At 46.6% G+C, this 24744-nt stretch overlaps 1 protein-coding gene across 1 annotated transcript in view; it reads right to left on the reverse strand.

The window, feature by feature from the left end:
- Nucleotides 1-24744, reverse strand: part of LOC8034193 (ubiquitin carboxyl-terminal hydrolase 24) — a 71149-nt gene that overhangs the window by 34091 nt on the left and 12314 nt on the right. The window contains exons 10-35 of the mRNA XM_040211572.3: nucleotides 24017-24131; nucleotides 23723-23826; nucleotides 23454-23561; nucleotides 21606-21701; nucleotides 21345-21503; nucleotides 21116-21199; nucleotides 20548-20697; nucleotides 18071-18202; nucleotides 17873-17984; nucleotides 17665-17741; nucleotides 16976-17116; nucleotides 16812-16865; nucleotides 16458-16570; nucleotides 16000-16177; nucleotides 15302-15400; nucleotides 13419-13526; nucleotides 12991-13095; nucleotides 12208-12293; nucleotides 11910-11994; nucleotides 11463-11645; nucleotides 10795-10976; nucleotides 8740-8908; nucleotides 7656-7818; nucleotides 5168-5326; nucleotides 3315-3525; nucleotides 1455-1516 (exon numbers count right to left, since the gene is read on the reverse strand). Of these exons, the coding sequence (XP_040067506.1) occupies nucleotides 1455-1516; nucleotides 3315-3525; nucleotides 5168-5326; nucleotides 7656-7818; nucleotides 8740-8908; nucleotides 10795-10976; nucleotides 11463-11645; nucleotides 11910-11994; nucleotides 12208-12293; nucleotides 12991-13095; nucleotides 13419-13526; nucleotides 15302-15400; nucleotides 16000-16177; nucleotides 16458-16570; nucleotides 16812-16865; nucleotides 16976-17116; nucleotides 17665-17741; nucleotides 17873-17984; nucleotides 18071-18202; nucleotides 20548-20697; nucleotides 21116-21199; nucleotides 21345-21503; nucleotides 21606-21701; nucleotides 23454-23561; nucleotides 23723-23826; nucleotides 24017-24131 (3235 nt within the window). The remainder of the gene's footprint in view (nucleotides 1-1454; nucleotides 1517-3314; nucleotides 3526-5167; nucleotides 5327-7655; nucleotides 7819-8739; nucleotides 8909-10794; nucleotides 10977-11462; nucleotides 11646-11909; nucleotides 11995-12207; nucleotides 12294-12990; nucleotides 13096-13418; nucleotides 13527-15301; nucleotides 15401-15999; nucleotides 16178-16457; nucleotides 16571-16811; nucleotides 16866-16975; nucleotides 17117-17664; nucleotides 17742-17872; nucleotides 17985-18070; nucleotides 18203-20547; nucleotides 20698-21115; nucleotides 21200-21344; nucleotides 21504-21605; nucleotides 21702-23453; nucleotides 23562-23722; nucleotides 23827-24016; nucleotides 24132-24744) is intronic.

Raw genomic sequence — 24744 nt, forward strand, 5'->3', positions numbered from 1 at the left:
TTTCACGTGTAGTAGATGAGGAGCCGAGCATGGCCTTGCCCAGTCAGAGTCTCGCTCTAGCCAGATGTCACAACGACGCTGCAACACTTGCTTCTGCTTTTTCGACACTCATTTTCTCTGCTCTTGGTGCAAGTTCGCCGATTAAACCTCTATTTTTAGTTTTACGTTTGTCGATCCTTTTCCATCTGCGGCGATATTCAATGCTCGTTTAGGAAATCGGGTATGGGGGATATACATTTATTCGAGCGTATTAACCTTTATTCGTCAAAAGGTATTCAATGCTCATTTTAGGGATTCAGGAATGCGAGGGTTACAATTTCTCGTTGAACGTTTCTAGCCTTTGCTCCTTAAAGGCAAAAGGTAGTATTCCACACTTGTTTAAGAATTTGGGAATCTAGGGGTTACACTTACATTTTCCTTTGAAGGACACATGCAAAGGAAAAAAACATTTTTTTTTTAACAGCTTAGATGGAAAAAGGATGTCATAAAACGATTTTACAACGAAGCAAAAAATTTTTTAGAGCTATATTTACAGCGCTATACGAATTTGTAGTTGGCGCTTGCCGGCGCCGCGGAAAAGTGGCCCTTATTTATCACGTGGTGCTTGCGTTCTTTCGGAAGCTTCGTATGGCGTCCAAAAGTAACTTATTCATCTTTTTTTGAAGTATAACAAAAAAACTAAGATTAAGAGGTAACTTTTAGAGCCAAAAAGAAACTCCTGAAAAAGCGAAAGCAGACGTGATAGACCTGTGCGCCGGTCAGACGACGGCGGCGGCGCCCCGAAGCAGACGAACTTGTGCGGCGGCGGCGACGGTGGCGTGGAGAAACGCGTTGAAGCGGCGTTCGCACAACGCTCAGCGTGCGGCGGAGGCGCGACTTTGCGGTGGCAATGACGCAGCGCGGCGGCGCGCGGGCCTACCACGTGACCAGCGGCAGCTCCCGCGGCGCCAACTACAAATTCGTATAGCGCCGTAAATATAGCTCTAAAAATTTTTTTTTCTTCGTTGTAAAATTGTTTTATGACAGCCTTTTTCCATCTAAGCTGTTTAAAAGAAATGTTTTTTTCCTTTGCATGTGTCCTTTAAGGACGTCTAACTTTCAATTATTACAAGCGAAGGTATTCTGTGCTCATATAAGGGTTCGATAATTTAGACCTTACAATTCCATTCAAGCACGTTTAAGTCCAATATTGATTTAGCGATCTGGGAATTTAGGGGTTGCATTCCATTTAAGTATCTAGCCTTCATTCATTGAAAAAACTGGTACTAATTAAAAATTAAAGACACTTAAGACTGCTTACATGTAGGAATGCTAGAGCATTCCTATGAAGATTTAGGACACTATAAAATTACATTTTTTGAAGATAAAAAAAAAAAAAAAGGATTTCTAACTGTGATAAAAAGAATCTGACTCCCAACAAAAGCCATAACGCAGACGAAATTAAATCTGCTCACCCTTGGAATCAGCGAGCAGCCGACACGCCAGTTCGAAGTACTCAACGCACTGTCCCAGCAACCTAGGAATTGAAAAACCCAGTTCCATCAGTTCCACAAACTTTTCCTAGGATACAGCTACTTTCCAAAACCATTCAATTCTATTTTCTGTCAAGACGGCAAGACAGCTATAGTAGCCCACAAACAAAAACTGGTGTCCTCTCAACCATGTATAGAAAATAAACGAGACAAAACATTTGGTGGAAAACCACAACATAGAACATGGTGGCATCTGGTGTCTACAGAAAGAAGGTAACTGTATTCACAGCCTGAACTACCCCGACGTTTGCAACCTTTTTTTTCTGACCACTGGGGCAGAAAATGTCCAGTCAACACACACGCTTATCTTAGTTTGCATTAAAACTATGTGAATTTTAAAAGCGAAAGGAGCTATGAGAAGATAACGAATTTACCTTTGTATTGTTCTATTAGTCAGCATAGAGTACCTTTTGTCAGGGAAATGACGGCTTGCCAATTTGAACAGGAGTGAGACAGACAAAGTAAACAACTAGTGTGGACTCTGCACAGATTTCAGACTATCTAAGGCAAGGGGTTTCAAACTTTTAGGGCCCAACAAACACCTTCCAATCTCGGCTTTGACAGAATAAAGCTGCGCAGAAGCCTACATACAACGCAAACAATAATGCACACTACTAGTGAGTGTTTGGCCTATAGTAATGTCTCAATGAGGACTCCAAGTCCATCAAAATATTGCTTGAACTGAAAAAAAAAACGAATTCACTTGGGGCAGCGACGATCGATGAAACTGGAGCAATGCAGAACCCTTGAGGGGAACCCAGTGTAAAGGAACACTAACACCCCCTAATTTTTTTTTTTGCTAGGTGATTTATAATTGTGTTAGAAGACTATCCAATTAATATTTTGCTACAGCGTCACATACATTTTTAATAAAGTAAAAAACGCAACTGCTCGAAACCGAAACTGGACCGGGCAGGAAGAAGAAACTTAGAGGAAGAGAGAGTTTCCGGAAGTTCCGTAACTACATTCGACAGCGGCCCCCTCCAAAGTGAGTCCATCGGCCCATGGCGCAGAGCAAGAGGCGTGAGCGGATGCGCGTGAACTCTCGGCTGCTCCCGGCTGAGTGGGAAGGGCCGCCATTTTCATTCATTCGCTCGGCGGAATGCATGAAATCGACAGCCAAATTTTGGTCCTTTCCTTTTATTTAGTAGGCTCAGGCAAGAAAATGATATAGTGCTATTCCTCGATGGCTTAAAAAGCTAACGAATGAAGTTTCTCCACATTTGAATGCAAACTTTGAGTCACGCGAAAAAGAGATAAGCCCGTAGCAGACGACGTGCAGCCTCAACAGTGCCCTGTGCAAAAAGCATTGCGTCAAAATGGCGGTCGTCTCCTCCTTGCTCCCTTCTTTCTCTCTCGCTCCTTCGGGGCTCTCCTCCCTTTCCTTCACTTTTTTCCTCTCCGGTGGCTTCATCACCGGAGCCTGCTGGGACGCACTTGAGCCAAAAATGGCGGAGCAACGCTACCAATCTAGTTTGTCGCGGCGGCACGGTACCGGCATCTATACAGTGGACCTAAAGGAGCGTGCGCGTCGCCGGCGGCGTGTTGCCGGCAACCACAGCAGACCAATAGGAGCATGCGTGTCTAGATGTTGAATGCGCCATGAGCCAAAAATGCCGATGCATTGCTGGCATCCAATAGGAGCGCCCGCAACACGATCACACAATGGCAGTACTTGAATAAGTTGGGATGTCCAGTAATTAACTCTCCTCGCGAGACATCACAAGAACTCGGTCCTAAGCATACACGAGGGTGTGAACAGGTCTCGAGAAAACCACAGACCTCTGGTTGACTCCCCGGGTGCAGCTGCACGACACCCAGAGTGGCAGGTGTGCCTTGAGAAGCACCTCGAGTAGAAACGGCCGCATGGATGAGGCGGTACGGCTGAGCCGGTGAAGTCCGTCCCGGGCCGTGGCACGCACGTCCCCGCTGCCCGAACCCAGCAGCACGTCCAGGATGAAGTCCTTGACGCAGGGAAGCTCGCAGAACCGGGCTGCGCCAAGAGCAATGAGGGTCGCAAGAGCCACACCCGCAATAAAAGTGAACTTGCCTCAAGTTCCTTGTTTTCTTTAGCTCGTGATAAGAGATACATCGACGCAAGAACATATTCGATGGAAGTCCGTCTGGTTGGGTTAACATTATGATAAAAGCAAGTAACCACCAACCAATCCGAAAGTCTGAGGAAGCGAAATATTCTAAAACTAACTTGTTTTTTTTTCATAAGAATGCAAAAGGTCAATGACTCTTGTTTTTGAAGTGATAGCTTTACGGATGTTGTCCGTCGTCGCAGCGGAGGGGGAAAAACCCCTCTCTTTTCTCACGGCACGAGGAGAGAGAAGTCTGGTGTTCCCATTGGTCGCATTATGTAAAAAGGAAAGAGAGAAGAGCCCCGACATCCCGTCAGTAACGGCACGGACGAGGAAGTGTCGGCTGAGCATCTTCTTCGTCGTCTGCTAACGACAACTTCAAAACAGGAGTTTTCAAACATTACTCTCAATAAAAGAAATCCCACTTTGGCAGTATCCAGTTGCTACGCGTACTGTTGGGGGTACAAGAAACTTCCACTGCATTCAATTTCACTACCACATCGTTACTTCTCAAACCCAACTCGAAACATAAAATCGGCCAAAACTTGTTGCCTTGCACCCGCCTTCCTCGCAGAGCTTTGCCCCGTTTACCTGCGTGCATTCCCCCCCCACCCCCGCCTCCCCACTCCACTCCCACTCTTTGCTGATCGTCAACATTACCCACTCCCTTCAACACTCAACAACACCAGGCAAACCTCTGCCTTTGCCTACGTTGTCACTGCTTTTCCTAATAGCACCGCCACGCCAAGGCCGTACTCTGTCCCAGAAGCGAGCGAGGAATGAATGGCTAGCTTCCGTGGCTCGTGACCACAGTTGTACCCACACTGACCAGCGAGAGACTGCCCCTACAACACCATTTTGCTCGCATTGTGCAAAAGTGCTACAGCTATCGTGTTTACTTCCTCACACAACGTGGCCGAAAAAGGCCCTTTTTTGCTTTCAATGTTGCAGAGATATTCTTTCTGTTTATGTGTGTGAGAGTGGGAGGGGGGAGGGGGAAAAGGGACAAATGCGGGAAGCTTGACAACTATTGTGCTCCCTCACCTACAATTCAACAAAAAAAGAAAAAAAAGGAAAAAAAATTTTATGCAAAATCATAAATATGAACTCCCCTGGCAACAATGTGCCTATAAAAGCCAGAGGAATAAACATGTCACAAAAAAGAAAAAAAACTTTGAGGGTAGTGTTTTTAGTCATTTGCTATATATGAACAAAACATAATACGTAATAAAAAAAAAATTTACCAAGGTAGTGACGCAACAGCACCAAAAAATTCTAAATGTAACAAGAACAGAAGCGGGCAATGTGGGGCACATTCGTAGGACTTGTCCAAAGCTATAATCCACTGCAGGTTAAGAGAACCAGGACAGCCTCCTACAAGAAAGCCCTTGACCCTTTCCACTTTAGCTGAGCAAACGCTATACGTGAGTTGAAAGGAGGAAACCACCCATCGTGGCAAGCATAAAAACTTTGTGGGAGGAGCCTACTTTTCTTAACCTGCAACAGTCTACAGCCTCCTCTCTGCGTAGGACGGCAAGAGGTCCCTACCCGAAACGTCCTCCCTGAGCTCGAGGCAGCAGAAGAGGACGCCAAGAGCCTCCTGGGAGAGCAGCACGTCGCGGCGGTCCACCGAGCTCTGCGCCACGCAGATGCCACCATGCAGCCCAGACGAGTTCTCGCCGTCGCTGCCGCTGCTCGTGGCGCTGCCTGCACATCCCACAACAAACAGACAAGGCCTGCATCAAGACTACGAGTTCCATGTAAGGTTCCAAGCAAACTTTATGAAGCTGTACAGGCTTGTTTTCAAGTTTTGTGGCAATCTCAAGTGTCTTACCATTTTTTTCAATCGGAGAAGCAGTAGTTCTCCGGACGAGTTAGAATTGCCCGGCATCGTTTGCAAGAACGACGGAGAAAAAAAGTTCCCAATAAAAGTTACTTTCAACGTGTTGCTAGACGCTAGTACAAAGTACAAGAAATTCAATGCCGGAAGTACTTTTTTAGACTGAACCATTATTAGCGATTTTACGACAGATTGAAGTTTAGGGTTCCATGTGTGACTACCAAGTAGTGAAACGATAGAAAGATTGGAAGTTGCTTAGGCTTACAGCATTCAAAAATCTGCTCCCAATATTACATGCAGTGCTAAAATACATGTACATGTCGCAAAAACAATTATACTTCTATCCACCCTAGACGCCGAGAGATATCTTCCGCAAATTTGCCAAAAGTTTAAAAGTTCTGCCTTAAGACGCACCATTTTATTTAAAGTCCAAAATTTGTGTGCCGGAAAAATGCCGTTTTAGCATCAAACTTTGATGCAAGTTCAACTTGCATAGCTATTATGAACTGATGTTAAAAGAACACTTAAAAGGAAAGAAAATAATTTTATAAAGCTTTTTAGAACACAAATTTTTCTTTATTTTTTTCACGGAAAAAATAAATTTATGAAATTTTTTGGTTGTCTGATGCAATTTATGTAAAGGTGGCCATGAATGTAGCTAGCAACACTCTATTTTTCGACTCCCATTAATAGGCAAGATGATTGACGTGTGGAATGTTTGTTGTAAAACTTTCTCCGTGCTGTGGTAGTCTTCTACAACAATTTTCTTTTTATGTTTGAAAAACGAACTATATAGATAAAGTCATCATTGTTTTCAAAGATATCACAACATCATCTTTTCCGCTTCGGCTTCAAACGGTGGTGCCGGCATTTGTGGCAAGCGCATAGCTTGCCGAGCTCACATTTCTTTGTGAGCGTAAGTCATTTCGCGTTCACCGAGGTGTTTAGCAAAAAATCTCTTGAACCGACCTAGTTTGCAGCAAACAACTGTCGCAAATACGTGCCTTTGGAAGTGGTGTGCAGATGTTTGTTTTCGTAGTGGGACTGGTGTAAACGTAGCGTCCCCCGTCGACATTTTTGCTTGATCTAACTTGACTTGTTTGTTTGCACGTTTTGACGTTGAATAAATGTGTCTGTTCCCGTAAAGCAACGCTGCTACTCTGGAATTGCGTAACCGCCGGGATTGCAACCGTGGTTTCAGTACCGAGGGGGAACCTACGCAGGTAAGCATTAGCGAGCCATTTGGCCGGAAGCAGGTGGGTGCTCGCTTTGCATCAGGTTTGCCAGGTACGTTTCTGTCATTTCGCTTCGGAAGGCCCTTAGCTCTCAAGTTTTGAGCAGTGTGCCTGGCTTGCTATAGCGAACGTTTTTAGGTCGCATATTAATTGTTCGTTACGACGCTGACCCACCTTGCTCGTGGACGCTGTCCAAAAAAACAACAGCAGAAAAGGTGAAAGGACTGCATATTTATTTTGTTAATTGTTTTTTAGTTCTTTCGGTCACTTTTTATTAAGCCTCATCAGACGCTGACAGACGCTTGCATTAGACCGTGGCTTGTGCATGATGCAATGCTAGAACGCCATTTCATGGTCACGTCTTGCGATCGCCGCATACAAATTTGGACGGGGGCGGAATAGCAGATAGAGGTAAGCGACGGCAACACGGACGCGCCGCTTTGATAGCCACGCTTTGAGCGTTCCATGGGTGGCAGTAGAGTCGTAAAGTGTGTTCTAAAAGCAGACTACACCGTAAACTGCTGCGCATCTGCCCACATGGCTAGCAGACTGTGTCAGACAGCAGACTAAGACGCACCGGACGTCGCAGCAGAGAGACAGACTCGCAAAGGAGTTCAGCTGAGCAGCGATGCCAATCCAGTAGTAATGGGCAGGGACTAGAGCGGGTGGTAAACTCCACCCAAATTGTGCCTCACGTCGTAAATTAAAAAGAAAAAGTAAGAAAAAATTTAGGACAAAAAAAAAAGAGTAACATGCCCTTTAAAAAATTTTCATTCCAGCTTTTTTTAAATTCAAACATAAATCTAGAAACTTGGAAGCCTTGCAAAATTAAACTTAGGAACCGTAGGATGTTCCACCGCTGTTTTGGCACAGGAAACTCCGAGGGATGTCTTGTTTGACGCCCTTCGTTCTAGACGAACCCCTTCTCTCCCCGGGCAGATTGGCGCCCGTCCGGACTGACCCGTGCTGCTTTGTCGGCTGCGTCGTCCAGTGCCGGAGGCAAACTGGGTGCCCTCCTTGGCGGGCAGCGGCGAATTGGCGAGGCGGAGCTGTCCGGCGGCAGAGGCCCACGCCACACGCACCAGGCAGTCCACCACCTCCTCCAGGGCAGGCCGCTCCATTGTCTGCAATATCAAAGGTCTCGGAACCCCTAATCTATGGGACACTATGGCGAGCTTGTAATGCTGATATAATCAAAATACCTATAAAGGTACAAAATCAAAATGCAGACACAGACAAAATGTACTTCTTATCAAAATTGGCTTTTACATGCGCGAGTGTAACATGAAAGTTTTGAAGAGGCTAGCAGCTCCCATTTCCACCAGAGATTCCACGCTAGGAACATGGCAATAATCTCACTTCTCCCAGGTGACAAACACTACAGGGAAGTATCGAAAAGCAGCACAAAACAAACAGGAGCAAAGGAGAAGGACCCAAACATGGTGCTGTTGTTATTCTCCTAGTCTGCGTTTCCTTTTTAAAGGCAGAATGCACTGTAAGGTTGACACCTAACCATTTTCAAGTGACGGAACCAGGAAATATGAGTGGCATATGCACATCTTGCAGAATAGATGCGAGTTACTCCCGCGGGTCACATGGTGCGATTAAACCCAGACACCAGCAACACGCTCTACTCCTAGCATGCGCTAGACGAAAGAGTTCCTCTGGCTTTCAGCCTTCCCAATGAGCATGTGCACTCTTTGTTTTCTCTTCCTTTAACTTTGTTTCACATCGGCGCGCTTTCTGGATAGGGCCATTTACGAGAAAACTGCGGTGCATTGCGGGTCTTTCATCTTCTCCTTTCTATTATGTCTTGCCGCCAGAGTGGCGGTGCCAAAGTTGCCGCGGAACCAGAAATGGCAGCGCTGCTGTTGCATCTAGCTCGACGCTGCATTGCGTTCTGTATTACTACTGCCTTTGCCACAGTAACGGTAAAAAGGGACAGGATTTTTTGGGGGGGTTTCCTTTGCACTCATTTCTAATATTTACGCCAGGCACCAAACGTTGCCACCATAAAGAAAACAGTGACTCGCGGCCGCCGTCACCTTGATGATGGGCGTCGCCATGGAGACGGCCGGAGCCAACACCAGATCCACCTGCAGCTTCTTGGGGGTGGTGGGCTTCACCGGCGACGGTGTGGCGCTCATTGACAGTGCCTGGCACGCGGACGAGCTCTGCAGGGCGTGCGGCACATTCTGGCCGCAGATCAGGAACCTGGGACGGGTATGAGAGGGTACAAAAAGATGTTATTCGAAGCAGACCCCATGCAGCTGAGTGCTCAAACAAAGCGTGTGTGAAAGGATGCAGTTGTTTTAGAAAAGTGTAACAGTGAGTATACATGATGAAAGCGTCCCGTCCTGCTGTTGCGCATGTTTCTTCACTTTGTCATTGTCGTTTCAGCTGTTTTCGTCATGTATTACGTTTACCAACCCGCCCAATTCACCAACTTAGTACAGTGAGTATAAAGTATAAATTTGGCTGCATATTTGGTACTTCTGCCAAATGCACTCAAATGGGGTAGCTTTATAGGGTGAGTGGTGCTCTTAGTTCGGGTGGCACCTAGTGCAGGGTTTCGTATGAAAACAGATTACGTCACACCATTGTCTCTTTGCGACGCTGCGTGTGCTTCTCTTTAGCACCACCCACATACAAAGCTTTTGCACTGAGTTTTCTGGGTCACAAAAGGAGAAGCATCTCCTGGCCTTTCCACTCCTTCTCATTCCACACGCTCTTTCTACACCACCCGTTTCTGATCCTCTCTTTCTTGCCCTTTCCCCCCCTCTGCTCTGCAAGCTTCCTTACAACTCCCGCCTCTACACCTCCCGTTCCTGCATGCTGGGTTTGTAGCTCAGTCAGCAGTTCACTCGGCTTCCACGCTGGTGACTAGGATTCCATCGCTGGCACCGGTTGCCATTCTTTTTCGATATCGTTTAGTGCTTACGGACTGATTGACCTTCACATTTCGTGCTTATGCGACTTGTGACGTTGATTGGCTCTATAAAGCTACCGCTTTAACACACCACTTCAGAAAGAATTTGTTCTAACACGATCGCAGAAAGCCATCTGGTGGCATTCTTAGTTAGCAAGAAGTTCGAGAGTGAACAAAGGAATGCGATGAGAGATAGTAAAACCTAGGATGACTTCTGGACTTATTCTTTTCCTTCACTAGAGAGTTGATATGAGCCCCTTTCTACAGTCGAGATTCACATTCATAGCACTAACTTCATACTTTTGCATGTCCAGATATGAACAACTTACCACTCTTCTAATCTGCAAGGTACAGCAAATGAAAACAAGCGAACAAGCATGCAAGTGTTACTTCAACACCAAACATTTCCCAGTCTACCACCTCAAGAACGATACACAACACTGTACGCAGAAAGATACAGTTAGTGCGAACAAGCAATTGCCAGTTTTCCCTCGCTTTCTCTTAGAATCGAAAGGCTGTCATCAAAAACTACTAGTATGGTGAGAGGCACTCATTTGGGGCAGTTACCAGAGTCGGAAAGTTTTCAACCCCTTTTCAAGGTAAACCCCAAAAAAGCGCCAAGGTTTTGTTTGCACTAACAATTGGCCCCGATTTACTTACCCAGCCTACACTGGTGCAGATACATGTGTAGCGCAATGCAGAAAAGAACAGTCAAATTTGGGGGTTTTACGTGCCAAACCAACGACGGGCATCTGGCACGCCCCAGCGGAGGACTGAGGATTAATTTCGACCACCTGGGGATCTTTTGACGTGCAACCGAAAGCTCGATTACACGGCGCCTCCTCCGCAATAAGCCTCCGTCAGATTGCGGGCACCTCGGCCGGGATTCAAACCCGCCAGCAGAAAAGAACAAGGCACCAACTGTAGCTGGTGCGGGAGCTGTAAGCAAATCAAACGAGCCTAATTCTGTGGAGCGTACGTCCAACTTCAAAGCTAGTGGCCCCGCATGGAAGAGGGGTGTGTCCCAGAATGGTAGGTACTGCTAGATCTACAACCAAGCGCTCCTTGAAACGTCACACAATACGAGCCAAGATCTATGTCCCCGAAACAGAAAAGAGCTATCGCACGTTCCTGCCAACAAGTACCTCGTCACCGGCAACCAATCACCGACCTGGTGATCTGCAGGGCGGTGAAGTAGCACCCCTGCCGCACGCCGCTGTCGACCTCCGGGGGAAAGGCGTCCCTGTGCAGCACCCGGAGCACGTGGGAAAGCCCGCCAACCTTGAGGAAGTTCTCGCAGAACACATTGGAACAGGCATCCTGATTGGCCGGCATCAGCTTGGCACTCAGCACCTGCGACAACGACGGCGCCAACTCTCCTTTATGCACACTCGGTAACAACCAAGTGTCGGCAACCTCGCGGCCTCTCGTAACCGCTTACGACGAGGCAACAGACTGGCACGCTTCCACTATCAATTGGGCAGCCGTGCAACTTTTCCGATCTGGCTATCGGGAGGCCCAACGTTCTGCAGCGTCCGAGAGATCAAATCTATGCACTATCTACGAGAAACGATCGCTTGTCGTACTGCCAGAATAGTTTTGATCCCGCGACAAAAAAATGATGCGCAAAATATATAAGCAGATGGGAAAGGTTCTAAGGCTACCTGACAGGTGGCACTGGCTAGTCCTCGTCACAAGTCTCTCACAGCTTTCGTGTGTCGTGTACAAGGTTGCAATGCAGTCGAGCGCGCTCAAATACAAAAGGTGTGAACGAGTCCTCGGGCGTAGATTAGCGGCTCCAGCCGTCGCAACAATTTCAACCGCCATGCCTCGACTTACTTGCAAGTTGTAGAGAAGGCGAAAGGGAGACAGATTGCGAGACGTCGGCTCAAGGAGTCGCTTGAGGACGACGTCCGGGCCTTCCGGTTTGTCCCTGGGAGCGGGCGACCCGCTCTTCTTGGGGCTGCCCGACAGCTTCGAGGGAGCGGGATGAGCGTCGGAGGAGTTTGCCGCCGAAGACGTCTGAGGGAGAGAGGTGGCAATCAGAACCGGCGGTTTGGACAAAGACGACTGAGCAAAAAACGAGCCCACTTTTTAGTCTACCGAATGTGCTCGATGCACCTCTTGCGCTCGAGGGAGGAACAGAAAAAGTTTGAAGGTGGGCTAGTCGGTGCACATTGGTAATGAGAGAAAAAGGCGCAAAGAAAGACGCAAGGACGAGTGTAACTGCCACAAAAATAAAGACGGCCCGTCTGACACGCATTAAAAGAGGGAAACATGACGAACCTTGGTGCACATTTGGTCGAGCGAGTCGATAACGGCAGGGTCGGGGGGGATGAGATGCAGCAGCGTCTGAACTTGCTCTGCAATCCTGAAAACAGAAGACGCACACATATCGGCATTTCTCAGAAAGGTCGATGCTTTGATCCCCCCGCAGGAGGGTTAGCACTTTGCACGCCGACGCAACTATACCGAAGAAACTAGAGTCGCTACGCTACCACAAAAGGCACATTTGAACTCTTATCTCCTTAATGAGTGTTAATCTCACGAGATTAAAATGGTTCAGACTGCTAAATCCGCCAACCTGGGATCATCCATGCTGGCCAGCTGGTACAGCATCTCGAAGACGTTGCCGCCGCTGGAGATAACCACGCCGGGAAGTTGCTTCTCCTGGAGTTTTCAAGATAGTATCGACAAGGTAGAGTCTACCAATAGATTGGCTTCACAGATCAATTTTAGGTACAGAGTGTGGCAATGTTAGCAGGAACGGGCAATCGCCAGATTTTTCGTTTTCTCTTAAACCTGGAGAGCTGTCACAAAAACTGGTAGTGTGGCGGAAAGTTCCCCTTCAGGGAAGTAACCAAAGCGTTAGAGTTTGACGCCCGCAAATACTCGGAGTAAAATGAAAAAAAGCCCCGATGTCTTTGTTCAACTAGCGGTGTCGCGCGGTGTACATAGGATTGTTCTTGATTACATCCTCTACTGCCATGATGATTCCTAAACTTGTTAGGCAACTAAACAGCTCTAACACCAAATCCACTTTTGGTCCAATTATGTTCACGGAAGATGTTGGTGACCTGCGCCTCCGTAACGATCACAAAATGCGGTCATCCAACAATCCTGTTGCCTCACCCTGGATGAAAATCTCTTGACATTTGCCAAGAGCTTTTAGTTCAACCACGTCGGACTCGAATGATTCCTCTATAAGCCCATACTGAGCTGAATGTCAGAGTATTAACGTAAGAAAATGTAGCTCTAGAACATGTGACGTGCTAAGAGATATGTGACTGCCTGGTGAGTTGATCTCAACGCTAAGCTTACACGAGCTTGGGGATTATGGTATATGCGGCTGGAGAACATAACAAACCTGCTCAAGGTAGAATGAAGGCTGCTGCCCAGCCGACGGGGATGCCGTTGCGGCCGCCATTGCAGACGCCTGGGCGGAGGGCGGCGGTACCACCGCATCCTCTTCCTTTTGTCGTGAAATGAAAAGAAAGAACAAAACACGGGCTCCATACCACAGTGAGAAACATCTGAATAAACATAAATAATGAACGGCTTTGACTGAAAGGAAAAAGAGGACAACGTCGATAAAAATTTGGATCAGCGACCATCTGCTCAATATTTCTGCGGTCCCCAGTTATCATCATTAGGACTGAAATAACCAAATAGACTAGGGTAGTGTCTCTGCGGCCGTATCAGTGAGCAGGGTTGATAATGCAAGTGGTAGCCACCATTCACTGGCTCGTTGAAACCAAGTAACAAAAAGAACAAAAAAAATAAGGAGTTACTAACGATTTGTGAAGGCAGCACCAGACCACTTCCCACCACCTTGACGTGGACGACTTGGTTCTCTTTCAACTTGAACTGTGACAGACGCTTTTGGTCTTCAGTACACGGAAGCTGTGGAACGAAAATTCATTTAGGCCTAACGGAAAAGGGAAAGAAGGAGGGTCCATTCGATTTGCCTGGAGCAGCTGAGTCCATTTGACAAAGGTATCGCCTAACAGCACTTGATTTGAACGACAGCTGTGTTCTCACCGCACCAGTTTACGCAATGGCAAGTCTGACAACAATGACTGTGCTAAAATGCGGAGCTTTGGGGGTTTCACAGCTCGCAATTTGCCAGCGATAATGCAGTCCTCCTTCTACAGCCCAGGCATGCTTCCCAACCTTCATCTAGACAAGTTTACATCTCCCAGGCAAGTCAAATGAACTACCGTATTTGCACGAATATAACGCGACTACGAATATAACGCGGGGGCAGTTTTTGATGCGCCCAAAAAGAAAAAAAAATATTATTACTATTATAACGCGAACCGATGCCGCGTCAATTTCTCGCACTCGGGGGCATAGCAGAAGTGAAAAGTCAATGGAAATAGAAGAAATATAGTTTATGTTTTGACTGCACTCATCCTCACTGTTCAGGTCCTTCCGTTTACAATCCACTTGGCGACTACGCAGGTATGCAGCAGCACGGCACCTGCTTGTCTGGTAGTTCTTTTTTCTTCCGTGGGAGCTCCTCGGCAGCCCACAATCCAAACAAGGCGCGGAAGCAGAAGCACCAACACACAAACACCAGACCACTCTGGAGCAGAAACTAAACAATGCGCAGGCAGAAAAAAGACTGCTGAACCCGATACACGATCACACTTCTTGTTCTGATCCCTGTTCGTAAACAAATGCCTCGTGTTGCACGATTGCGTAAACGCGGTCGGTGGTCTTGGCTTGTGTTGACTTAACTTGGCCCGGCTTGGCTTGGCTCGAATTGGCCGGTGCCCGCATTCCCGCATGGCGCGCGCGCGTGCGGCGTGCGCGCGTTGTAAAAACACAATAGCGATAAAAATGCTTTTTTATGTTTTCTATTCGCCCCTTCACGTGGCCCCATGGCTAGAAAATGCCCCTCCACACCCCCACTTCTTTTTCCATTGGATCTTTTGCATTGAGCTGGAGGGATGACTTTCTCCTCTGGCTTTCTCCAGACTCGCGCGCCTCGTGGCTGAACTCGATTCCGAATATAACGCGAGGTGCGTTTTGGAGCACGTAATTTCGAAAAAAAACTCGCGTTATATTCGTGCAAATACGGTAGGTGGTTTTACCTCACTTGGAAAATATGAAACTTGCAAGAGACAAATTGAGCAGGGGAAAAGAAAGAAGGGAAAGGACAAGCATGCACCAGCCAAATAATAGACAAAAAAAAAAAAAGAACACTCCAGCCTTCAAAGTTGATCAATAGAGGTCACTAACCTACCCGACTACAAACCCCACACAGGTTTATAAGCAATGCCAAAACCAGTCCTCTTTCACAAGCTCAAAACCTTTCAACGAAAATGCTTTATAGTACCATACCCCCTTCACAGTGTGCCGCATGCCTCCGACAACAGCGTTCTGCGACACTGAAGCAGCGTGCAATCGCCAAGCTATGTGTTACATATGTTACACAAGCAAGTCTTTCCTAAGTCAGTACCAACTTTGACAAGCGAACCAGCGCACATGCATACATGACGCTCAGGCATCAAATGCAAAGCAGGGCAAGCTGGAAGATCAAGATGGTGCGGGGAGCATTGTGACAGCAGCGCATGGAGAGAAAGGAGTGGAGTTGTAGACAAAGAAACGAGAGGTTGAAGCATAGTAGGGGCAGACGTAAACAAGAAAATGAAGTGGGCTGTGAAGCGCACCGGAGTGTCGTCCATCGAGATTTGCAGGTTCCCCGGCAGCTGCTTGAACAAGCGGGCTACCTTCTCCTTCATCGAGCCAATGCTAGAGTTACTGTGGCACTAGGGGAGGGAGACAAAAACAAAGAGAAGACACGCAGTCACGGTGAACAATTGGAGGAAACTGCTGGAATCGGGAAGATGCTCTTCAGAGATTGCTATGTCGCAAAGTGTGGATGCAGACGGTGACCTGCAAAATTCTGAAAGGTCTGGCATTCGTTACGTCTCTCCGATTTGTAACCAGACTGTCACAAAACGTGACGATGCCGAAAACGAAGACGTAATGTCACTTATTCGCTAGCTTATTTCGCTCGCAACGTTCCTAAGAGGAGCTGCAAAGGACGTGTGAAACGACTGAATGGAATTTGTTTGTTTGAGGACAAATGCCGCTAGTGCACAGAAGAAGAAACTACCACGGGTTTCGTAGGCGGTGAACATCATGAACTAGTTCTGAGCAGTATTTATTGAAGGTAACTCTTTCACAGCTCCTTAGAGAGGCACTCAAAGTGTGTGCTGGAGCTGTTGCAATTGGTTCTTTTGTTCGTACCGTAAGAAAATTTACGCCGGTGTTTAAGCAGCTTTTCTAGACGCAAACGCTAAAATAAATATCAATATCAAAGTGAAACAAGAGAAAAAAAAAAAAAAAAAGCCTGGAGGCTTACCCTGATCTTTACTTCATCTTTGAGACTGTCACTGACGATGCATAGGCTGACTGGGAAGCCGTAAAACGATGCGCCGTGGGGAAGGATGACTCGAGGCACAGAGTGCTGGTCCTCGATGGATGAGATGTAGCGCTCCGCAAGGTGGAGCAGACGACAGATGTTCTGGGACCGGTTGGTCCTGGCAACCCATTTGAAGAAAAGAAAAAAAAAAAAAAACAGCGAGTCAGTATCATTTGGAGAACGTCGCTACAATAGTGTGCTCATGAAAGGACCAAATGAGGTGAGCTTTGCTCCCCCAATTTGGCGGAAAAATATGCTGCTTTTAAAATTTCCTTCGAGGATCTTTTTTTGTGAGACGTACAGATGTGAAGGGGCAGTTGCTCTTGGTGCAGGCAAGTACGAGAGAAACTTCGTAGGCATGTTTTTCTTATTCCAGTTACTATGTGCAGTTTGCGTACCGTTTTGGAAGGGAAAGAGAGATGGCCTCCGACACTGCCATTGCCGTGAGCGTCTTTGTCGCGTTCGACACCGCCGTCGTCATTGCGGTGTCTCCGATTGTCTCGGCGACAGCCTGAAAAAAGAAAAATCACGACAATCAATCAAAATCAATATGCTAGGAACACACGATAGCAAGAAAATCACAAGCAAAAGCCTAAAACCAAAAATCAGCAGAGGTGTTCATGGGTCATTTGTATTTAATCAACTCCTTAACATGCAATAAAGACACATTCGCAATGCAATTGGTTTTAACAAACTTTGAAGAGAGCAACTCAAGTACAATTAAAGCGAAATGTGAAAAATTGCATACTAACCTTCAATCGATTGTAGCATTCGTTGATGAAGCGATGATGAAGAGAAACGACGTCCTGCGAGAACGATATGTTCGGGAGTAAACTAAACACGTCAAGAAATCGTTCGGCGTCTCTCGAGAAAAGAAGACACAAAACTCAAGTCACGAGCAAAGATTTGGCTTAACCTTTTTGAGCTTCGGAGAGAGAAACTTGTACGAAAGGTCGAGGATGAAGTCGATGGCGAGTTCCGCAATCTCCTCCTCTGGGGCGGCCAACGAAATCTGCCAGAGGAAATCTAGCCCGGTCAGCTCCAGCCTCTCCACAATCTGAAACCGCGACGAAAACGAACGTCGAGCCGTGGATTCGAAAAAGGGCTCAGGTACCTCTACTACAGTTGTTGCAGGTTAAATATAGCGGGGCAAGCTCGTCCCATTAAAGCCCTCTGCTCGCTGCAATTGAAGCTTTCCTCCTCTCCGGTGTTCGCTCTGCTAAACTGGAAAGAGTGGAAGACTTTGTGGAAGGAGCTTAAAGCCAATTAAGGAGTGCCAAAAATGCATTGTCCTGGTGCCCGTTGTCTTTGTGGGTTTGCTATATCACCGGCTAAAACGATTGGGTACGTAAAAAAGTGTGGGGTGGTGGCGCATTCACTGTGCCATTTTGTTTCATCGGTGCCGACAAACGCACAAAGGCGACGCGCACCACGACGCTGCACTTCAGGTGCGTGTCGACTGGCCCCATGGGATAGCAGCGTCGGCAGCAGTCAGACTTGAAGCGAGACGGAGTATAAAAGTAACAAAACAAAACTCGAGGAAAGCCACAGCAACAAAACAGAAGAGCTTGAACGCGAGCTGCGAAAGAATAGCGCGGAACTCACGGTGATGCCTCCCCGCTTCTTCAGCTTGCCCTCGTGCGTGTTGACGTGCTCGAAGTAAGTCTTGAAGCAGGAAAATGCTGCAAAAGTCCCGAAAAAGAAGACTCTCTCAGCTTTTAGTTGCTTCCCCAGAGAGATTGTTTTACGGAAACACTTTCTGGGTGTCTATTTAAATAGAACAGAAAAAACAGAAAAAAAAAAAAAGAGGGACCTTGCGAGGTGATCTGGGAAGGATCCATCTTCAGCAACTTTTGTTGAAACAGCAGAGACTGAGTTTCTGCTTCGAGATCCTGAAGGCACTTTTCGAACCACTCAAAGCACATCTGCGAGTAGGCGGACAAAATGCTGCATCAACTTCCAGTCGAGAACGCATGTCAGCTTCGGGAACGCAAATCTGAGGGACGCTTGCCTCTCGGTCCGGGTTGCAGGCGTCTGGGTTGGCTACCAGGGTGTCCCAGATCTCCTTGGCCCTGTTCCACTGGAGATACTGGGAGCCGTCCTTGAGCAGGAACTGCAGGAAGTCCAGGTACGTCATGACGTGCTGAAATGGAAAGAACGGGGAAAAAAAACATGAGGTCCAGAAAGTCGGAATAGTTTTGTAAGATGACAAGTAATCAAATAAACCCGCATTCTTCCTTGATTGTTGCCACAGAACATCTGAAAATATGGCAAGACCTTTCCATACAAAAGTACTTTCACAAAAAAGACTACCGTAATATCCCGAGTCATCGCCCACCCCCCTACCGCCTGAAATTCGTTAAAAAAGTGGGGTGGGCCATGTCTCGGTGGGTGAGCACAAACACTTGAAAAAAAGCGGAAAAAACCGCCTATTTTTCTCTGCGTATCTAGCGCTGATGCACAAGAGATACATCAAACTCAAAACTCGATTTAGCTTCGTTATTTTATAGAAAAAAATGCTCACGAAAGAATATTTTACTATAGCGAAGTCCGTTGCTTGCATATGCGCTAGAAACACCGCCGATCTGCATATAGCGATCTGCATATAGCGCGAACGTTTGTTCCGTGAAAGAATGTCACCACTATGTTCTCCTAGTTAGTAAAAAAAAAAAAAAAAAGAAAGAAAAGTCTACAAGAAAATAGAAAAACCGACCAGGCGCAACGAGCGAGCGAGCGAGCGAGCGGACCAAAGAAGCGACCAAGAGCAATGCTGGGAAAGTGGGAAAGCCGGCGGTCGCGTTGGCAAATACTTTGGCGTCGGGCCAAGTCGGGCGCCTTGTCAATTGCAAGCTCTTGCGCAACTTTCTTGTTTGGTGTGTACATACGTGCGTCCGTGCACGGCGGGCTATCAATGCACGGTTGGGACGCTCTGCAAACGTCTGTGTAGGGCGTTCCAGCAAAGCTTTATTTACGCGTTGGCTTTGCCTAAAATATTGCACAACCGCGGTCGCGACGGGCGGGAAGAAGGAGCGGGTTCGCGGTGACCTTACTTCGGCGGAGACAGACTTTGACCTAACACTCCGCGGTTACATTAACAAACTCTTATTTTGTTATCTCCATCGTTTTCTTTTCGCACGATACACGACCACTTTGGGGTCGCTCACGGAGGAAATGCGTAAACAAAAAGAAGTGTCTTTCCCTCCTTCGTTTTACTTTGTCACGGACGTCCTCCAACTGTAAGGTCCGCGGCCACGTCATTCGGGTAGGATGAGTGTTCGCTGATCACCGAGTCCGCGCTGAGGTATTTGAAGGGGTGGGCGATGACTCGGTGTTTTTTCGGAAATCGATATTGGCCCAAAAAATGGGGTGGGCGATGGCTCGGGGATGAGCGATGACTCGGGATATTACGGGTATAGTATCTTAAACACTTGTACCAGAATTACAAGCATATACAGTAACCTCTCATTAATTCAAACTCTAGGAAGCCATGAATTGTGTTTGAATTATCAGAAATTTATCTAAATATGATGCAAGAAAAAATTATGATTTGCCATACGAATGGCTACACATGAAAAGCAGATATATGATTATTTCCTTACATAGGCCCACTGATCATAAGCAGGTACACGCCACACATGAAACATTTGTGAAATGTATGACAAGTTTATTTATCCCTCAAAATGTTGTTTATCGTGGACTCTTAAGACAGCAAACGACAACTCAAAATTTATTGATAACATTAAGAAGTTGTCCAACTATGAAGCAGGGGACAATTGAGCGATGAAAACGGGCACCACGCAGCACTTTTCATAGCAATTTGCACGGACGCTGTGACGTGGACCTATGCCATGTTGCCACATCACAGTGTCCATGCAAGTCGCTCTGGAAATTTCTACCTGGCACCCGTTTTTATAGCTCATGCGTGCCATGTTAGAGCCTCGTTGAGTGCGCATCTCACCAAGCACCGGTGCACCGGTGCTTGGTGAAAAGCAACACCTACCGAGCTCCCGAGCTCCACGGGTGTTGTTTCTCTACAGTGCACCAGTGCTTGAAAAGCAGCGCACTCAATGGGGCCGAGGGAACAGAAGTTGTGAATTACTACACGAAAAAGCTGTTGGAATTAAGCAGCTTCCGAATAGGGGCTCTATTTGGTGAGGTCTTGTTTGTTGCGGCCTGTGGTATTAGCAGAGATGCGCGGAAATTTCAACTGGAGCTTAAGTTAACATGCTTTTGTATATCAAATTGTCGATATATCAAACTATTTTACGATCCCCTTTGAATTCGATATATCCGGGTTCGACTGTAGTGGAGTCTGCAATGTTGAAATAGAGCTAATAGGAGCGCAACATTTTTTTGACAATCCTTTTAATCGGACAAACGGTGTCTATAATCGAGATATCTCGAGAATGGGTATATAGACTGGAATCACTGATCATGCAACGTCAAGCTATTGTTAATAAGAAGCCGCGATTTATTTCTCGACCATACCTCCTGGTGGGTGTAGACGCCGTCAACCAAGACATGGGGCAGGAGAGATTTTCCGCGGGCCAGCTTGACCGCTTCCTTGTGACACTGGGACAGGCTCGACGAAATCAGCTTCACAATGTCCTGGCTGCGGCTCAGTTCGTTGAAAATGGACTGGAAAAATTATCCAAAACCGTAGCACAATCAAAGCTCACTCCCACTCCCCGCATGCCGCTTCTCGATTTTGAATCTTGCAACCAGAAAATAATGTCATGCGTGTCATGTGTCATCCATTACAGTCTGGTCTCAAGGCTCTATGGATTGCACCTGTCTAACTATCTAGCGATATATATGGTTCAGACTACTGTGGGGTGTTTTGCATAAAGCGAACACCGGAATCGCTAACAGACACGGCACTATCTGGACGATCGTAACCTCGTTTTTCAATTGTAGAGATATAAACGAGACATTTTGTGAATGGGATTGTTCTAGTTGGCTTAGGGCAGGGGAACATATATAGTATGACCGATTTGATGAGAATGTCTCGCGGGACTTTTTCCTTCCCAAAAGCACGAGCAGATTCCGACCTCACCTTGTCCTGCTTGTAGTAGCTGACTTTCTGGTTGCTGCCGCTCACGTTCCGAAGCAGCTTCAGCGCCGGGATCACCCAGTTGTTCTGGGATGACGACGGGAAAGCGGTTGCAACGCGGTTCATCGCACTTGAAATGCAGACGAGTGAACCAGCCTTTGAACACAAACTACAAGATCAACGATCCTCGAACGTGCAACGCGATTCGCGGCGGCAGAAGACCGGGTCCCACCTTCTTGACGTCGTCAATGCAGCGTGAGATGTACTGCTTCCGGACCTGGTCCCGGTTGCTCATCTCCGACAGGATATTGAAGAATTCCTCGACGGCTTGCTCGACGTGAGTCTTGGGCAACGTCGACGAGTGAGAGAGTTCCCAGAGCAGGTCGAGTAGCTGTACACGGAGGTGCAGCGACGTCAAACAAAAGACGCTGACAAGGCGTCACGCTTTGGAAGGCGACAAAGTGAGTGAAGTGAGTGAAAAGATGATGCTCACTTTGGTGGAGACCTTGCCTTGGTTGCTCTCTTTGCCCAGCTTCCCGATGAATGCGAGCAGCCGTTTCCACGTAATGTCGCTGCCGTTGCGCCAGGCCTGTCAAAAACAGTCACGTGATCACTTAGTTATTTATTCAACTATGCTGCAGCCTTCCGATGAAAGCCAGAGCAGGAGTGAAATACGTCGTTAAAAGAATGAGAAGAAACTAAACACATAAATAGCGATCTAAGGAAATATGTCGTCGAGTGCAGCAGCGGAATTCTCAAATGAAAGAAAGCGTTACTATAACATTCTCAGGTTAATTCGTCTTCCACAGCCCGAAGTGAAAATTAGCGTTCGAAAAAATTGGGTTTGAACCTGCATTGCTACATTGATCGGGCAAGAAACTGTCGCTTCTTTGTACGCCACAACTGAAGAGTCGCAGGCGCATTTACAGCCGAGGCCCAGCGCCGTCGACCCTTGTCCGATCGAGAGGTCTCGCAGTAAACTCCGTTTGCCGATAGCTGTGAATCTCCCACAGCGCCTACTAAAGACTGCACGCTCATTCAACGTCACAGGACCCCAATGGCTGTGCCATTTCGATCAACCACTTCATTACTCAAGTATTATATGCCATGCTTGTACAATAACTGAGTGAAAGACTGACTACGCATTGCCCTTTTTAATATAGTCCAGGGGTGCTTACGGTACGCTCTGAAAAGAGTGGCTTTGTGCTGAAAACAAGGAAGAAAATATTTTTCTAAAGCGAAGGGTAGAGAATAAATTAACATTTAAAATGGTGTAAATACAGCGTTAATCATTTGTGATGAAGTAAATGTGAACTTGCAGACTCACAATAAAGCAGAATAGAATTTCTTTCTATAGCTCAGTGGTCTCACTCATTTGAGCATGGGGACCAGATAGCCCACGGCAGAAAGGTCGAGGGCCAACGCAAGACGGGGAGGGGGGGTCAAAGGACTTTAAAGAGAAGAGTCCTCATTTTTTATGCTTTTTGTAAACTCACAGTTGTGCCAGTGACATCAATAGATTTTATTTGTTTATATGACTACTTTGGGCCCTGACCTGATGCGATAACAAGAATTGAAACGACACTGCCCCGTCAACGTGCTGGCATCGTTAATGGAACAAGAGAGCAAGTGCACAGTCGTTCCCGTTGCTCAATTCACTCGGGAATTAACCAAGCTCAACATGTATCTAAAAAAAAACAATCAGTTAATATGACAGTTCTTGCTTTCCTGACGATCACAACGCTCTGAACAAATACTCGTCGTTTTATAGTGATATTTTCTGAAGGCGAGAATCCAGAGCTCGTAGCTTTATCTTTGGCGGTTGCTCCTGCTGATCGAGAGTTCGCGCAGTTGAGATGTATCCTCCAACGAGTATCTTGCACTTGCAGCCTAGTAGCACAGTTATTGTACATTACAAAAAGCTGGGAAGCAAAAAATAAAGCGGAACAAAGGGCAAAGGAACGCAGATAAGTATAAACTATGTTAAAAGAGCAGAGCTACTTTTGAGCGAAAATGAATCGACGAGATGGGATCACTATGGTGCATGCCATTTCTAGCACTTGAGACAGGGGAGCCGGGACTCGTAGCGGGTTGCCTGCGGGCCACGTCCCAGCGAGTCGCAGGTCGCATGCGGGCCTCGTGTTCCCAGACCCCTACTCTCAAGCAAGAAATGTACCAGTTTCATTCTCCCCATTGTAAAGCATGGTCACACGAGAACAAAATGTATTTTTTAAGCTGCCGCATTTGTTAATCAAGTCAAATCAGCATACTTATGTCGAGCAGTTCTTGCCAGAAGTCACAAGAAAAAGTATTGCTGCTATAAAGACTGCGACAGGCCCACCTTGCTGATGAGAGCAATTAGGTGCTCAAACTGCTGCTGGGTGAACTTGGTGGATGCTGCGGCCATAATGCCATGAATGTTGTCCACAACCTGACAGTTCTGACGATCCTGCAACCAAACAGCAACATTGTCTACTGTCCCACTTATAACCCATCACAGCAACGTAGATCCCCTTTCATCAGAACCAACCAACCAGCCAACCAAACAAACCTACCCTTGAAATCTAACCAGATCTTAATCCCAAGATGAACAGAATAAGAAATTAGTACCTGCATCGCCCAAATCTTGGTCAATTCTTCGAGCGATAGGCGTGGCCCGATAAATTCGATGATTCCCTTGATCTTCTCCATGTACTGTGCCTGGTCAATGTTGCCTTGAAGATCCAAACAGATACGACATGGGTGAAAACAATTCTCTATAAATTACCTACGTCAGTCGACATACTATAGTTTATTTAGGAAATTCGGCACCAACACGAACATCAAAGGAAACAGTTGCCATTGTACGTCAAATGGTCTAGTCTAAAACGTCCGGTCCAGGTGGATCTAGATTGTCACACTTACTCTCTAGCGTGATGGACAGGACATTGTTCTCAGCAAGCCAGTCTAGAAGCTGCTCCGACTGAATGGTAGCTTTCGAGGAGTTTGATGATGAGCAGCCCTCGATGAGCTTCACCAGCTGGAAGAATAAATTGGAAATGGCCTTTAAGTTACAGTTGTATCGTAAAGCTGGCAAAACATAGGGTTAGTTCAGCTTCGGTAAATTGTTTCCACTACCCGTTCCAGTCATCGCACAAGGGGTGGCTGTGTTGGGAAGCTTTCGAGAAACCAGTAGTTAGTTTTGAAGGTAAAACTTGTCAATCTGTTTTGAAGATTTAATCACAACAGTTTGAATGTGCATTGCACGTGCACTTGGCCAGAGCACTTCGATGCTCTTGGTCACTCATTATAGTGATGGCAAATTACAAATATGCAATATTTGAAAGTCTTGCTCTCATTCAGACATGTACAAATTACTCAGAAAAGGTAGTTAAGTTAAGTTACTGAGTATCGACGCCAAAAGTAATTGGAGTAGAGTAGAAATTACTCATTTGTAATAGTAATTGAGTAAACTACTAACTACTGTAAAAAAGTAGCGAGTTACTTTGAAGTTACTTTCCAAGTTACTTTGTATATTTTTGTGCTAGCAAAATGAAGAGCAGTTTGATCCGTGAAAAAAACGCCCAGACTAAAATAAACGCAGTCATTTTATGGCTTGCGTTTTCACCAAAATCGATTATTCACTCGTAGAA

The sequence above is a fragment of the Ixodes scapularis genome, unplaced genomic scaffold (genome assembly GCF_016920785.2).
Source record: "Ixodes scapularis isolate PalLabHiFi unplaced genomic scaffold, ASM1692078v2 PGA_scaffold12__126_contigs__length_90152505, whole genome shotgun sequence".
NCBI classification, from domain to species: Eukaryota; Metazoa; Arthropoda; class Arachnida; order Ixodida; family Ixodidae; genus Ixodes; species Ixodes scapularis.